Below are 15,314 nucleotides of genomic sequence, written 5' to 3'. Positions count from 1 at the left end.
TACATAAAATTCTTCCATCTTTTCCTAATTCAACTCCATCGGATTTTTCAGATTTGATTTTTACTTTTAATCCTTGTCAGAAGGGATTAGTAGCTTTTATTTATAACATGATTATGAAGATACAGCCAGAAATGTCGGATAGAATTAGACAAGAATGGGAAAAAGAACTTCGATGTAATATATCAACAGATAAATGGGAAAAAATTTTACAAATGGTTAATTCCTCCTCTATTTGTGCTAAACATGCTTTAATACAATTTAAAATTGTACATAGAGCTTATATGTCTAAAGATAAGCTTGCCCGATTTTACTCGCATATTAATCCTCAATGTGACAGATGTCACTTAGAAGTGGCTTCATTGACCCACATGTTTTGGACATGTCCCACTTTACATAACTATTGGAAGGACATTTTTGATGTCATTTCCTCAGTATGGAATATCGATTTACAACCCCATTTTATTACTGCAATTTTCGGTATACCAAATGAAGATGGCAATCAGCTTTCCCCTTCAATCAGACGAATGATTGCCTTTGTAACATTAATTGCCAGAAGGTCTATATTACAAAACTGGAAAGAAGTAAATCCTCCTACTACATTTCAGTGGTTCTCCCAAACTATTTCTTATTTGAGTTTGGAAAAAATCAGAAGCACTATCTTTGATTCTTCAATTAAATTTGAAGAAACCTGGGGACCATTTATTCGACACTTTCATATGAATTAATTTGGCCTATTTCAGATCCTTTTCTCTACTTATCCTTGTTCAGGTATGGAGTTCCGGAGTTCTTTTCTTGACACCTTCATATATTTATAAAGTGCTATTATTGCCCATGTTAGTTTTAGTTTAGTATTTTTTTTCAATATATATTTTTTCTCATATATAATTTCAATTTTTTTTTCTTTTTTCGATGATTATTTTTGTTTTTTTTTCATATATATTTATATAGACTTGATTGATTTATGTACCTTTTGTTGATGGACGTTTTAATAGGATATTATTATCCTATTACTAATGTAATCTCAAGTTTATTGAATTTGTAATCTATTCATTATTATGTGTTGTTTTTTTTTATATATATGAAATTCAATAAAAAGATTGAAAAAGAAAGAAAAGGAAAAGTATAACATTAAACAAGTTGATTGTCCTTTAGGAACATGAAGTAACCATCTATACGAATTGAAAATCAAAGCAATAGATTACAACGTCAGTATTAGAAGACAATTTAGGATCTACAAATGAATCACCTAAAGTCGATGTAAATGAAAGCAATCAGCGGGAAGGGCAATAGGACATGATTATAATGGTAAAATAGCATAGTGGGCTCACAGACCCACCTTAACGGGACGGCATCAGAAGATTTTATTTATTTATTTCGAGACAGAGCGTGGAACAGGCCCTTCCGACCCAATGAACCTCACAGCCCAGCAACCCACCTATGAATCCTAGCCTTATCACAGGACAACTTACAATACAGATCTTTGGAACGTGCGAGGAAAACGGAACACCCGGAGGAAACCCGCGAGTTCACGGGGAGGAGTATACAAACTACTGACGAAAGACGTCGGGATTGAACTCCGGTACCCCTCCGGCTCGTACTGCTACCGTGCTGTCCAATTTGAAGAGGTTGTAATTCTCTCACCAAGGATGGATACGAATGCGAAGAAATGAAGAGGATTCGCCCGTTTAGCATGCAGGAGTAGGGGTTAATTCTATGTGGAGAGTTATAAATACTATACCTTAATTCTCCAGTGTTTAGAAGAGTGGCACCTCACTGAAATACTGAAAGCCCCTACTGCACTTGTCGATGTGGCTGTGTGAAACTAATATAGAAGTAGTTTCCGACGAGATCGGATAAGTCAAACGGAAATGGGGAAAACTGGAGTGATGATATTTCATACAACATATTGCGCCGTAGGTTGCGGTGTTGCAGAGCAATACGTCAAAAGTGATGACTTTTATAATTAATTAGCGGGAAGTGATGAGTCCATATTTTGATGCTTTGCTGACCTTTTGTTTCTGATCTTTTAGTTTTGATTTTCAAATGGAATGGAAAGTGTTTACAATATTACTTTCACGCATTATCATTTGGCTTCGCATTGAGGAGGTAGGTTGTATATATAACTGACTTGTTCATATTTTACAGGAAGTTCCAGAGACCACAATTTTTGTTCTACCTAGTGTGCATTTTCAATGTCTAAGACACGATATATTTGCTTGTAGTCAGTGCGGCATAGTGGACAGAATCAATTCCTAAGGTGAAAACAATTTCCATTAAACAGATATTTAAGAAAACTGGAGGAAGGTTACTGTAGTTTCACAGTATGTGAGATGATCTCTGTTAAAATTCCTCAATTGGTTTGAGAAACCAGATATTGGGAAACCTTTTCTCTAGCTGTCAAAACTAGGTCTGGAGTCAACCGTCTTTGAGTGAAGATTTGGATAATCTTAGAACTGAAATGTTTCTTTTTATATGAAGCATTCCCAACTTTCTCCTCAGAGATCAGACATATATGGTGTTCGTCGGTGACACTGATAGGATTTTAGAACACCTCGTAAAGCACGGTGTACGAGGATTAGCAGTACAATGGGTAAGAGACGTGGTCCTACTGGAGCAGGGATAGGCGGTCGGTGGAGCTAGGTGGTCCAATGTTGGTACTGCTGCATCTTTCTTCCGTCCTTGATTTGTTAGATGCGACCAAATTGTTACTAATTTACAGCAAGGATCCTATAATATAATCAGATATTTAATCAAATCAAATATTGCATGCTTACAGAAATGCTGATTTGTGTCAGCTTACTTTTATTTCAAAGATGACTGCAAATATCTGCAGAAATATTAAACCTAAGAACAGACAAAGGTGGTCATTGGAGAATTGACTGGGATTACCTTCGGGGAATTCTTATAGACTTCGCTTTATTATGCATTATCAGAAGAGCCACGTTTAAGCAAAGCCTAACAGGCAAGCATAAAATGGACATTTAAATGAGGATTGCTTTGGCAATGACGGGGAGGTGGGCGAGATGAATTCAATAGGCCTGGGCCAAGGAATCCATTCAGGTTACTGAAAGTACCAGTCTCAAACTATTGATGATGATCTCAGTGACAAGGAGGAAACATCCTACATTTAAATACACTGTTGAGAAATATTTACTCGCCTCACAGGCATTCTCAGGATCGATAAACAGCTGGACAAATCCAAACTCTAAATAATCCCAAAATGAGCACAATTAATGTCTTCTCGTTACGTACATTGATCACTGCTCTCATAAGAATCCTTGTCAACGATTACTTCTACCTAATATCGTCACACCCCAGCAATGGTAGCCCGAGTGCGACAACCACCAGAACATCTGACGCCTTGTATCTTCGTCCACTAATCAAACATAGCAATCGTTGATCCAAAGCGCAATATGCTTATATTCTATTAAAAAGTCGAACGTCGGTGGAAAAAATGGTTTATTTTTAGCGATTTTCAGTATATATAATCGTATGTTAACAGTTGTACGGAAAATTTCTGACTAGATCAGCACTGCCTTTTTGATTAAGTTTTCTTTCGACCACATGGAATTGGTAATTCTTTGTACAGTGCGCAGTTTCAAGCTTTGAGGACGATTTATTGAAAACTATCTGCATGCTGGTCAGTTTTTGTTGCTATACCAAATGCTGCGCTGTAGTAGAACCGAAAAGACAGGACCCAGCATTGCACTGTTATTGACACTTGTATCTTGGGCCAGGTTCACACTTCAATCCATAAGAGACAGCATTGCTTGTGGGGTGTAGCGAACAGGACAGTTGTATAAAAAGAAAGATAGATTGTTTAAATCTGGCTTATTTTCATGTATTATTTTAACTATTTGTGTATCTGTTTCACGAACTAATCTTGATTAAAACTTTAGTTTAATTGTCTGATAACCCGTTCCAAATTTAAAATATTTTACAAATATCTCAATATCAGAGTATATTACATTCACGGTGGTGCTGCTAAATAGGTTTCGGCTTCCTGAGCGCCGAAGTGCCGGAAGAACAGACCACGTGGAAGACAAATGTTATTTTAGCCTTTGTCATGACAGAGATTTATGTACACGAATAGTGACGTCATTGACTAGTTTTGATATCACCGCTTAAAGAGATGAAGGAGTTGCAACAAATATTCACCAAACTAGTTCCAGTGACAGTGGACTCACTGAGAATAATATGGGAATAATTTGCATAGTTTGGTCTGTTTTTTCGAGAACTTACGAGTATGAGGGGAGATTTCAATGAAATTAAAAATCCCAACAGATCTTAACACGCTGCATGAAAACAAGAGACTTTCCAAGATGAGGAGTCCACTATCATGGCTCCAGTCTCAGACGAAGCGGTTGTTACTTGAAAATGAAGTGAGAAGCACTCCCGGCCTTTTCGCGGAATTCTGACTTTGGGGCGTTCCGTCTTGTTCCCGTAAATGGCAACATGGCACAACCTGCTCCTCAGTCAAGAACACGCACTTAATGTGCATTCGGTGGTGGAATTCTCCACCCTTTCAAGGGACAGTTATTAAAATCGACGCATATCTGCATATTAAGGCAGAGTCAGGAACATGGTGCTGAGGTCGAATATTAACTACAACTTGATTATATATATCTGAACATGTTAGGAGGATAAAATGCCCTTTTCCTCATTCCAGTTTTATGGTTAATAACCGACACAACCAGAGTCACATCATCAGCTGTCAAAGAATTTTGACAGCAGTTCATGATGGAACTTTCTTACTGCTCTGCTTGCATTGGAAAAAATGCCGAGCAGTTCTGAGATGGTGTTTTGTGGTACCGTTCCGAGTCTACGAAGCGAGCTAAAGGATATAACAGCAAACATAGCCTTTACAAATTTTTGCCTTCTTTCTCTGAGATTGCATGAGTGCGAATTCCATCTGTACCGAACTACTGCTGCTCATTTCTGACTGTGGGCATTAACATACGGAGCGGAATAGGATCTGATTGTCCCTTTTTTGTATTCCCTGTTAACATATGTTACCTTCGTTAGCTAGTGACTACAGGAATCGCTGCTATAAATCAACGCCCGTAGCCGCTGTTTTTGTACCGCGGCATCTCCACTCATGTGATAACCTGTAACCTCATGTCCGCTCATGTGATAACCTGTAACCTCATGTCCGCTTTTAGTATCCCAAGCTGTTTTACGCACAAAGACGACGTTAAAAGATGGCGTTCGTCATCTCAATGAATTTAGCGATTTACAGGCCTATGGTTATACTCAATTGCTGACATACAAAATATACAGGCTGCCAGAAGAAACATCTTTTACTTTATTTAAACAAACGATTGTAGGACTCAATTACAAAGTGAATTTTTGTTGTAATGTAAATATTGTTAAAGTTCTACTTTTCGGGATCCGCTCGCCAATAGAAAGGAAACAATCATAGAACGTTGCTGTCCCCGACCACAAGTAACACCACGCACCCAGCCTGCCGGCTCTCTCTTACGCACAGCCCGATTTCTGGATGCTTCGCTTCAGTGGAGACCCGAGAGACTGGTGTGTCACCCCGCAAGTGTACTCTTCGTGTGAGTTCCACTCCGAGGCGGTCAGGGTGAGGTAACTGCTGAGGCTGTAGGTCTGGTCGCTATTCTGGACGGTTCGAGTTGTCAGGACACCAGCCTTCACGGTTTTGCCGTCCATTTCCCAGGAAACCTCCGCCGATCTAGGGGAAAAGTTATTGACCAGACACACCAGAGTCGCCTTCTGTCCTTCACTGATCTGTTTTGACGCGGGTGGAAGAAGAGTAATCGAAGGACGGGTCAGTTTTCCACCTGGAATGAAATAAAATGTCCATATTAAAGAACGATAACAAATCGTGTGTGAATCAATTAATACTTAGTGACGTAGTGACTCAGATGGCAAGTTGCGGTTCAAGTTCAACACCAACGACGAGCGGAAAAAGTGGACAGACTTTGTACAACGGTGCCGAATGCGTGTTAAGCAATCGGCAATAGGTCGGTGCGGTGACTGGAAACGACCGGTGAGGTTATTTTCAAGAGCATCAGGACTCAAAAATATCGCAATTACATTGCCGCAATGCAATTACTCCCGTGCTAGAATAGGCTGCGCAGTTCCAATTATAGTTCGATTATTTCTTTTGTCCATAAATGCTCATATATCTGAGGGTGATTTATTTTATCCGTTGCAGAGCGTCTACCTCGCGGTCTTCACAGAGAGATGTCATGCTCTAAATGCGTGACTATGCAAGAAGACTGAGGATCGCTCTGCTGCATGGGTTTTAAACAAATCACCCAGGATACCTGAGTAAACATGGAGCGCTACTCGCACACTTCCAAATTCTAGCGGCATCTTCTCCACTTTCCACCTTCAGCTTTCTCCGCATCCAATGCGATGAAGGCAGAAATGGAGACTTTCATACAATCTCCCTCTGCTGTGCAGTCCTGAGTTATGAGCCACTGATGCAATAACTGATCCATAAACACATTTACTACTCTAAGGCGATCAATACTCTATGGAAATACGAGCCACACACTGGAGTCACAGAATTATGCAACAAGAAAACAAGTTCTTCGTCGATGCCGAATAAGGCGTCTTCTTCAGCTGGACCCATTCACCTGCATTTGCTCCGTATCTCTTTGAACATTACCTCTCCGTGTACATCTCTAAACGTATTTTAAACTTAATAACAGTTGCAACACCTGACAGGTGTTTCGTCTGGCACGTGTTGCCATATAACCACCCACTTTGTGGAAATAAATATAACCTTCAATTTTCCTCCATCTCCCTAAATCCATGCCCTCCAGTTTTAAGAACCGTGACAATTGGGAATAGACTTTGACCAAAGAGAATCTGGTGCGTTCCCGGCGTATATGCCGAAAAAACACTTCTCGGGTTTCCTGCCAGGTACAGTGATCTATTTTAACCGACGCTTCGATGACAGACTCCACCTTCATGATAAAGATGGCAGAGTTTGTCATCGAAACGTCGGTTAAAAGTGATACACGTACCCGTCTGGAAGCCCGAGAGGGGTTAATTATAGACTTTGACCATTCATCCTAATGTCACCCTTCAGCCTCTATGCGTTCAAAGAAAAGCAATCCCAGTTTATCCCAGCCGTTCATTATAATCCACGATGTCCCTTCCATGTGGTCAACTACGGCCCTACCCATGTCATTTGCTTTGGTCGCCTTTTCAAAACAGCCAAGAAAATTTCGGAGACGTGATTTCTCACACACAAAATCATGGTGACTATTCCTAATCTCTTGCCTTTCCAAATGTTTCTAGAGCTTGTCTCGCAGAATCGCCTGTAGTACCCCTCGACTAATGTTAGGCTCGTCAACCTGTAGTTCCTTAGTTTATCCTTGCAGTCTCTCAAGTAAAAATGATACATTAGCCAAACTTTAGATTTCCAAGAACTTGCGTGTGGCTAACAAAGATACAAAAGTCTCGGCAAAGATCCCCGCAAATTGTTCCCAAGCTTGCTACACATTTGGGGATATAGAGAGCAAGTCCTCGAGATTTATCAACTGTTACTCTCCTCAAAAATCCCAACAGCCCATTTTACATAATATCATTATGCTTCAGGGCATCGCATTGTTTGTCTCTGAATTTCCTAGCTTCTGTGACTTTTCCACTGTAAAGTAGATTGGAAGTATCGATTTCATTCCACGTCAGTCTCCTGAGGCTCCACACATCCTCTATCAAACTAATCCTTACGTGGACCTTTTCTCTCCCTCGCTGCTCTTAATATATTCAAAGAATCTCTTCGGATCAACTTATCTGCTAAGGATATGTCCACAATTGTTCCTACCTTCTTCATCAACTGAATTGCAAAATTCCATTTAATGTGTGTTGTTTGAATTTCCAGCATCTGCAGATTTCCTCGTGTTTGCCCCAAAACTCCTTATTCTCTCAACAGATTTTGCTTGATCCCAATTAGCTCTACATCACATTTTCTGTATCCTGAGCAGAACCTCTGTACATTTCCATCAGGAAGCGCTCCTCAATCCTACCTACCTTGCCGTTAACTCTGACAGAAACATATTTGCCCTGAATTCTCTGCATCACACTTTCAAAAGCTTCCGACTTGCCAAACGTCACTGCACCTGCTAACAGCTTCTCCGAATCAATCCTTGAGAGTTCTGGTCTAATCCCATCAAATTTTGCTTTATTCCAATTTAGGCTCCAACTTGCGAACTAATCCTATTTGTTTTTCAAAACTTACTTAAAAACTAATAGATTTATGATGACTGGAACCAAAACACCCATTCAATCGCTTGCCAAGCCTCATGTCCTAAATAGAGATTGATCCTGAGGCTGGAGATGAAACAGTGGATCTCTTTAACTAAATTCTATATATTGTTCCATGGTACGGTTCTACTGCAAAATTCCCATAACCTGTTGAGGGTTAATACGAACGGATAGGCAGTGTAGGAGCTTTTTTTCTATCTAACTCATGATGTCCTGGCCTTGCCACTGTTTATCGCGATATTGTAAGTGAAATCAATTTGTTTTTAACTCATCATACTCATACCCTTGAAGGGTTTGAAAGGAGAACGTACGGGAATGAATTTTACTATCGCAAACCCAGCGAGATAATAACGGAATGAAGTCAATTAGCTTAACTCTGTGTTTAATTCATGTACTAACTTCTTTCGTGTCGCATGAAACATTTTCAGCAACGTACACAATTCGGTCAAATATTCCCAGGTCAGAAACGGTCCAGTATAGAAAAAGTAACCTGAACCCTGCAGCATCGATTACTTGAGGAACCCATTCTGATCATACAGAGCAGAGGGAGGAGCTACCAGCCATGTAAACTCAATGCAGCAGTTAATGTGCATAGAAATAGCCCAAATCAGGTCATTTGCGCTTTCAAGATAACTGCAGAATGATTGCTACAAATACAAATTAGGTTACTGCCAACCATTTAATCTTGTTGCCGGTTATGCTCATTAACGTTACTGTAAAAACAAAGAGAATTCGCAGCATGTAAGCTTTTCAGTGTTTGCAGTGTTCATGCAATCTATGGTAGGGTTATAGAAAGCTCCGTGAAAAGTCAATCGTTTTTGGGTTCATCATCCTAATACATGATTGCAATTGTTCACTTCAAACCGTTTTGTAACAACGATGTTCTTATTTCCACTAGCGCTCTGGGTTAAAATATGGCTGTTGTTTTCGTATCTGATGTTACGTTAAGGTGGCTATAGATGGAACTAAGTTTCAAGCAATAAATCCCAGTAGACTTAAGTTTAGAAAATAACGAAAGCATGCTGGTGATAGATTATTCCAAAAGAGTTCTGCTTCTATTCTATTGTTCGAATTAGTTCATTGACTCCCTTTCTCATGTAAAAATCTGATGCAACGAGGACGTGAATTTCTAGCGTTCGAAACTAATCCTTAAATTCTGTGTTGGTTTGGGAGATTTGGGGGAGATTCTGGTTATCAGACTCAAATTCTCGGTCCAAAAGGAATTGAGAGATATTTCCTTATCACAGGGTCCCTCCAGTGTTATAACTACAATAGCGCATACACAAACCACTGGAGGAACTCGGCAGACCATGCAGCAACTATTCTAACCGTTCCTTTCAATTTCTTTGAGTCAAACAGGCTCTTCTTTCCACCCCCCCCCCCCCCAAGTGACACAGGTTTACAGAATTTGGCCTCATATGCTTTAAAGAATAAGTGAACCCCTAAATAGGACAATAACACTCATGGATCAAATATTTTAACTAAAATTACTTTTCCTGCTAATACCTCCTCACGTCTCTAAGTTAAATATTTCGTAATTTACCATGTGCGATGTTTTGCCTATTAGTGAAAGCTGGGAATTATTCTCTCTGTTTACTCCTTTTGCATGAACCGTGAGACGAATAAAAGTTGTAGCTTTTACGTCCAGAATGCTGCTGAATGCGGGCAAACGCATGATCGGCGTTATGTGCAAAGCTGTTATGACGCGGGCAATGACCATGATTGCTCTTGGCAAATATTTCTACAGAAGTAGTCTGCCATTGCCTTCTTCTTGGCAGTGCCTTCACAAGCCATTATCAATACACTTCAGAGATCAGCTGTCTGGCGTCAGTGGTCGCATAATCAGAAATTCTGATTGTACGTCCATGCACCACTTGCTCACATGGTTTCAAGTAACCCTGATCAGGGAGCTGAGACGGTAATATACCTTGCTCAAGGGTAACATGCAGGCTACATAGGGAAGCAACGTATTATACCTCCACTGGTAGAGATGTATCTCCACCCTACCACCCAAATACAATCACAAAATAGATTAAATTCCATTTTTAAAGTGCCATCTTCACATAATTGTTGCAGCTATAATCCAATTGACTTTTAAAAATTAGATCAATAAAATGATAAAGAAATTCAACTGCACAAAATACAATAAGCGCTGCTTACCTGTTACAGTTAACTGGGTGCCTCCGCCGAAGTGCAACGCGTCTGATTTCCACCAGCCACAGTAGTAATCGGCGTCGTCCTCCAGTTGAACATTGCTAATAGTTAAAAATGCGGCGTTACTCGAAGACTGAGACCTTCCAGAGAATCTATCGGGAATGCCAGTACCCTTTGAGTCCCGGTTGAGATCATGATAGAGGAGAAATCGGGGAGCGCCATCAGGTTTCTGCTGATACCATGCTATATCAGAATTTCCCAAGCTGGTGCCCGACACTCTACAGCCGATCTTCACAGTTCCTCTCGGCTGAACGGACAACGATCCCTCCTGATTTAATGTGATCTCTGCATTTGAATCTAGAAAAATAAAACAATATGTGATGGCAGACTTCATGTGATTAATTATCTGCAACATAAAAGCGCTCTAAAAATCCAAATAACTGTTCTTAGATACTTACAGGCTACGCAAATTATCAAGATGACTCCCACCCTCCCGGACATGGTGAATTCGGATGAGTTCTGCAAAGTGCACGGTTTGCAAACAGAGTATAACGCTGGCCGGCTCTCCTTGCCTTATCAGTGCAACGAAGAGGACCACGTGATTATGTGCTCTACATTTATGCAAATTAACGCTGAGATTCCGAGACTGAATGGAGCAGCTGTGTTCAGGTTGCCATCTCGTAAGATTTCCCAGCTCGAAATGGCGACATTGACGAACTATCCGATAGTGATTTTGCACGTTATACGTGTTCACAAATTTTTATCTGTAACCGCATAAACGTCGCAGTATCTGTCAGTTAATCTGTCTAAATGTTTAACCTTCCCTTTACACGTATCAGAAATCAGAAAATCAATCACCTTACTAACCTTGCAACAAACCCGATACTCTTCAATAAAGAAACCTATCCATGAGTTTCAGCTATGTGTACCGTGCATCGTGATCATGCGTGATCCTCACAATTAGTAGATTTTTAATGAAAACTCCAAAAATCCTTGAATATCTCGGTTACTTTGAGATGTATCCAAGCGCCACGAGTAAGCGAGAAATTAACAGAATAAATCAAAAGTGTACGACCTGCTAAAAATGCTATATTCGGTGATGACATTGGGTGATTCAACATGCAAAATCAAATATATCGATCATGATTGTGTTTATTACTTTAACTAGGTTGCCAGGCACATAGCATATGTACGGATTCGGAATACAGTATTGTCAGGACACAAATACTTACGTCAGCTGAGAGACTATATAAAAATTATTGATCAGCTGAAAGAGTGACTTTGACAGTAAGCTTGACAAAGACATTAAACGTTTTGAATTTAATTTTATTATAGGCATCTGTTAGTTTCGATAGCCCATGGATTTCCGCCTTGGAAAGTTTCCAGGGTGCAGGCTGGATAGGTTTGTATGGAAGACCGGCAGTTGCCCATGCTGCAAGTATCCCCTCTCCACGCGACCGATGTTGTCCAAAGGAAGGGCAAGGGCCGATACAGATTGGCACAGGTGTCGTCGCAGAGCAATGTGTGGTGACGACCCTTGCTCAAGGGCACAATACGGTGCCTTGGTTGATTTTATTTTAGCTTTGTATATAAAGAAAAATATTTATGGCAAAGTATTTGTACCCATAAAACACTAACATAAGTAGTTGGCGAAACAAGACAGCAATAAAGAATAACACTGCAGAAATTTGTTGTGGAATATTTTGCAGGAGATGGTGTTGGGGAAAAAAAGACTTTTTAAAATACTAGATAAATAATTGAAAAAGATAAAGCTGTGAACTCCTTCTCAATTTGATGATCCTCCAAACCACGGAAACTTTTGCGTAGAAATATGCAATCTATTCCCCTCGTTAAAGTAACTTAAACGATCGATTCACTCTTAAACGGGAATAACTCTTGGCAATCAACGATTGAACGCAAAGCGACATGCAGTCCGCCCATCGGGTTCTTTTAACTTCCTCTTATTCACGTCATTACAGTTAGTTAGGTATGTATATCTAAATTGGAAAAGACCAATTTTAATGGCATCAGAAAGGATCTGGCAAGTGTGGATTGGGACAGGCTGCCTTCTGGTAAGGGTGTACTTGATAAGTAGGAGGCCTTCAAGCGTGAAAATCTGAGAGTAAAAGCCTTGTATGTGCCTGTCGAAACAAAAGTTAAAGAAAACGTGTTCAGGGTTTTCAAGAGATATTGAGGCCATGTCTAAGGAGAAAAAGGAAGAGCATCGCAGGTGCTGGCAGGTAGGGACAAATGAGGTACTTCTAGAGTATATGAATTGCAAGAGGACACATAAGGAAGAAATCAGGAGGGCAAAAGGAAGGTCTGATGTTTGCAAAGTGAATGAGAATCCTAAGGGTGACTAGAGATATATTGCGATCAAAAGGATTGCAAGGGACAGAAGTGGTCCTATGGAAGATCAGAATGCTAAACTGTGTGTGGAGCCAGAAGAGATGGGAAGATCTTAAATCTTTATTTTTGTTGCAACTCTATTCACTCGAGAGACGGACACAGAATCTATAGAAACGAGGGAAAGAGGAAGCGAGATCGAGGACCCTATGCAGACTTCAGAAGAAGAGGTGTTGCTATCCTGAGGCAAATTAGGGTGATAAATCCCCAGGCCTAACAAAGTGTTCCCTTGAACTCTGTGGAAGGCAATTGCAGAAACTACAGGAGCCCTAACAGCATGATTCTTAAGGACAGGAGAAGTACCGGAATATTACAGGATAGCCAATGTTCTCCCGCTGTTTAAGAAAAGCTCTAAACATGCACCAGGTAATTGAAGGCGAGTGAACCTGACATCAGTGTTGGGAGGTATTCTAAGAGATAGGATCGATGAGTATTTGGATAGAGAGAGATTGATCAGGGATGATCAGCATGGCTTTCTGCTTGGTAAGTCGAGACGAACCAAGTTTTTCGAGGAAATTACCAGGAAAGTGGATGAAGGCAACGTAGTGGATGGTGTCTACATGGACTTCAGCAAGGCATTTGAAAAGGTCCCACATGGGAGGCTGGTCAAGAAGTTTAAGTTGCTCAGCATGAAAGTTGAGGTCATCAAATAGCTCAGACATAGGCTTTGGGGGAGAAACCAGAGAATGACAGGAGATGGTTAGCTCTCTTACTGGAGGCCTGTAACTGGTGGAGTGTCCGTGCGAGCCGACCTGGGTTCGTTGTTGTTTGTCATCTATATCATTGATCTGGTTGATAACCTGGTTACCTAGATCAGCACCTTTCTGGTTGACACCAAGATTGGGGGTATAGTGGACAGCGAGGAAGACTATCAGTCCTTCTGGGGCGATCTGGCCCAGTTCGAAATCTAGGCTGAAAAATGACAGATGGAATTTAATGCTGACAAGTGCAAGCTGTTCACCTTTGGTAGGGCCAATCAGGGCAGGTGTTACACAGTGAACGGAAGGGCACTGAATAATGTCGGGATTGCTATTGACAACCCTTACCCTTCTTTCAAAGTTCAAAGTACATTTATGTCAGTGTTTACTATATACAACATTGATATCCTTCTCCTGACAAGCAGCTACCCAATAGAACCCATTAAAAAGGAAGATCGTCAAACATCCAATGTGCATGAAAAAACACAAGTCCTACAAACAATAAAAGTACGTAAGTTGCATTCAATACTGAAGTCGAGGAACAGCCACAAAGCCAGTCAGAAAGCTATAGCTGCAAGCCCAACGGTCTCCTGTGTCGTTTCTAACCATCTACATGAACTGAAAATGAAAGCAATAGATTAAATAGTAATGTCAGTATTAGAAGACAACGTAGTTTCTATAAGTAAATCACAGCGAGTCAGTGTGAGTGAACAACAGTCAGCTGGGAAGGCAAGAGGCTTTGTTTATATTGGTAAGTAAACCAATAGTGTACTCACATCCAATCTTAATAATCTTAATTTTTGATTTATTTACATGGCCCTTCCGACCCAAAGAGCCGCACAGCCCAGAAACCCACTTATTTATCCTATCCTAATTACAGGACAAATTATAATATGGATCTTTGGAACGTGGGAGGAAATCGTACCACCGGGTAGAAACTCGCGCTTCACGGGAAGAATGTTTAAATTTTTTACGGAGGACGTCAAGATTGACATCCGAACTCCGCTGCCGCGAGCTGTAGTTATTTCATTTTAGCAGTTCTGTAAGAGCAGTCTGTTCTGCTTTCAGCTTGTTTCGGTTTGAGCTAAGATAAAGGGCTGTTATTCAACTTGGGAATAAGCTACCAGCTAATCAGGATAGTGGAATTGGGGGAAGGAACTGACAAACGCTGGGTTGGCGGGAGCCAGAAGAAGACAATGGCCAAAGATGGCTGAGGATGCTCTACCTGTTGCACAAGGTGCTTTGTGTAGATGAAATGACTTCAAAAGGAAGAACCAATACTCCCGTGGGAGACCCGTTTGTTCGAAATGGATTTCAAGCGATGTTCAGATGGTGGTGTGTGCTTTCACGCAGACGGAGGGTCCAGCGCATGAGTGGCAGACAAGTTCAAGATAAGCTCCAACCTAACTGCACATTTGACTGTTTAAGAGTAATGGGCCCTTTTTTGTTTTTTTTTTCTTACTTTCATTTAATAACAGTTTGCTTAAATTAACATTCTTAAATATACTTTATAAATTGTATATTCATTTACGATCTGTTATTTCCTGCCGTAGGCAATAAATTACAAAGCATTCGCAAAACCAGTGTTTGGCTGGGCCAGCATTGCAGACACCGGAGATGCACGAAGCTGGAGAAAGGAGGTTTATCACCGCGGAATCCAATGGCTGTTAGCGAGGTGCTAACAAGCCCGTTTTCCAGAGACGGCCAGAAAATGCGGTTTTCTCAAGAGAAAGGAAAGATCTCATAGAACCAACCATTGATGGGGCACCGTCAGTACTGATGTCAACACAGTTCCTCCAAGACAGACAC

The 15,314-nt window shown here is 40.7% G+C and overlaps 1 protein-coding gene across 1 annotated transcript; it reads right to left on the bottom strand.

Moving 5' to 3' along the window:
- Positions 1–5,282: 5,282 nt before the first annotated feature.
- On the bottom strand, positions 5,283–10,963 carry LOC132401208 (immunoglobulin lambda-1 light chain-like). The gene is made up of 3 exons (XM_059983195.1): positions 10,860–10,963; positions 10,408–10,758; positions 5,283–5,807 (listed from the first exon to the last, which is right to left on the bottom strand). Exons 1-3 carry the CDS (start codon positions 10,900–10,902, stop codon positions 5,479–5,481), a joined length of 723 nt encoding a protein of 240 aa, XP_059839178.1. The 5' UTR covers positions 10,903–10,963; the 3' UTR covers positions 5,283–5,478.
- Between the last annotated feature and the right edge of the window lie 4,351 nt (positions 10,964–15,314).

Source organism: Hypanus sabinus, chromosome 10, assembly GCF_030144855.1.
Source record: "Hypanus sabinus isolate sHypSab1 chromosome 10, sHypSab1.hap1, whole genome shotgun sequence".
In the NCBI taxonomy this organism is placed as follows: domain Eukaryota; kingdom Metazoa; phylum Chordata; class Chondrichthyes; order Myliobatiformes; family Dasyatidae; genus Hypanus; species Hypanus sabinus.
This window is presented reverse-complemented; position numbering and strand designations above follow the sequence as displayed.

Coding starts and splice junctions, on each gene's coding strand:
- LOC132401208 (XM_059983195.1), bottom strand. CDS start 10,902: ATGTCCGGGAGGGTGGGAGTCATCTTGATAATTTGCGTAGCCT. Junction 10,759..10,859: donor CTTGATAATTTGCGTAGCCT/GTAAGTATCTAA, acceptor TTATTTTTCTAG/ATTCAAATGCAGAGATCACA. Junction 5,808..10,407: donor CACCCAGTTAACTGTAACAG/GTAAGCAGCGCT, acceptor ATTTCATTCCAG/GTGGAAAACTGACCCGTCCT.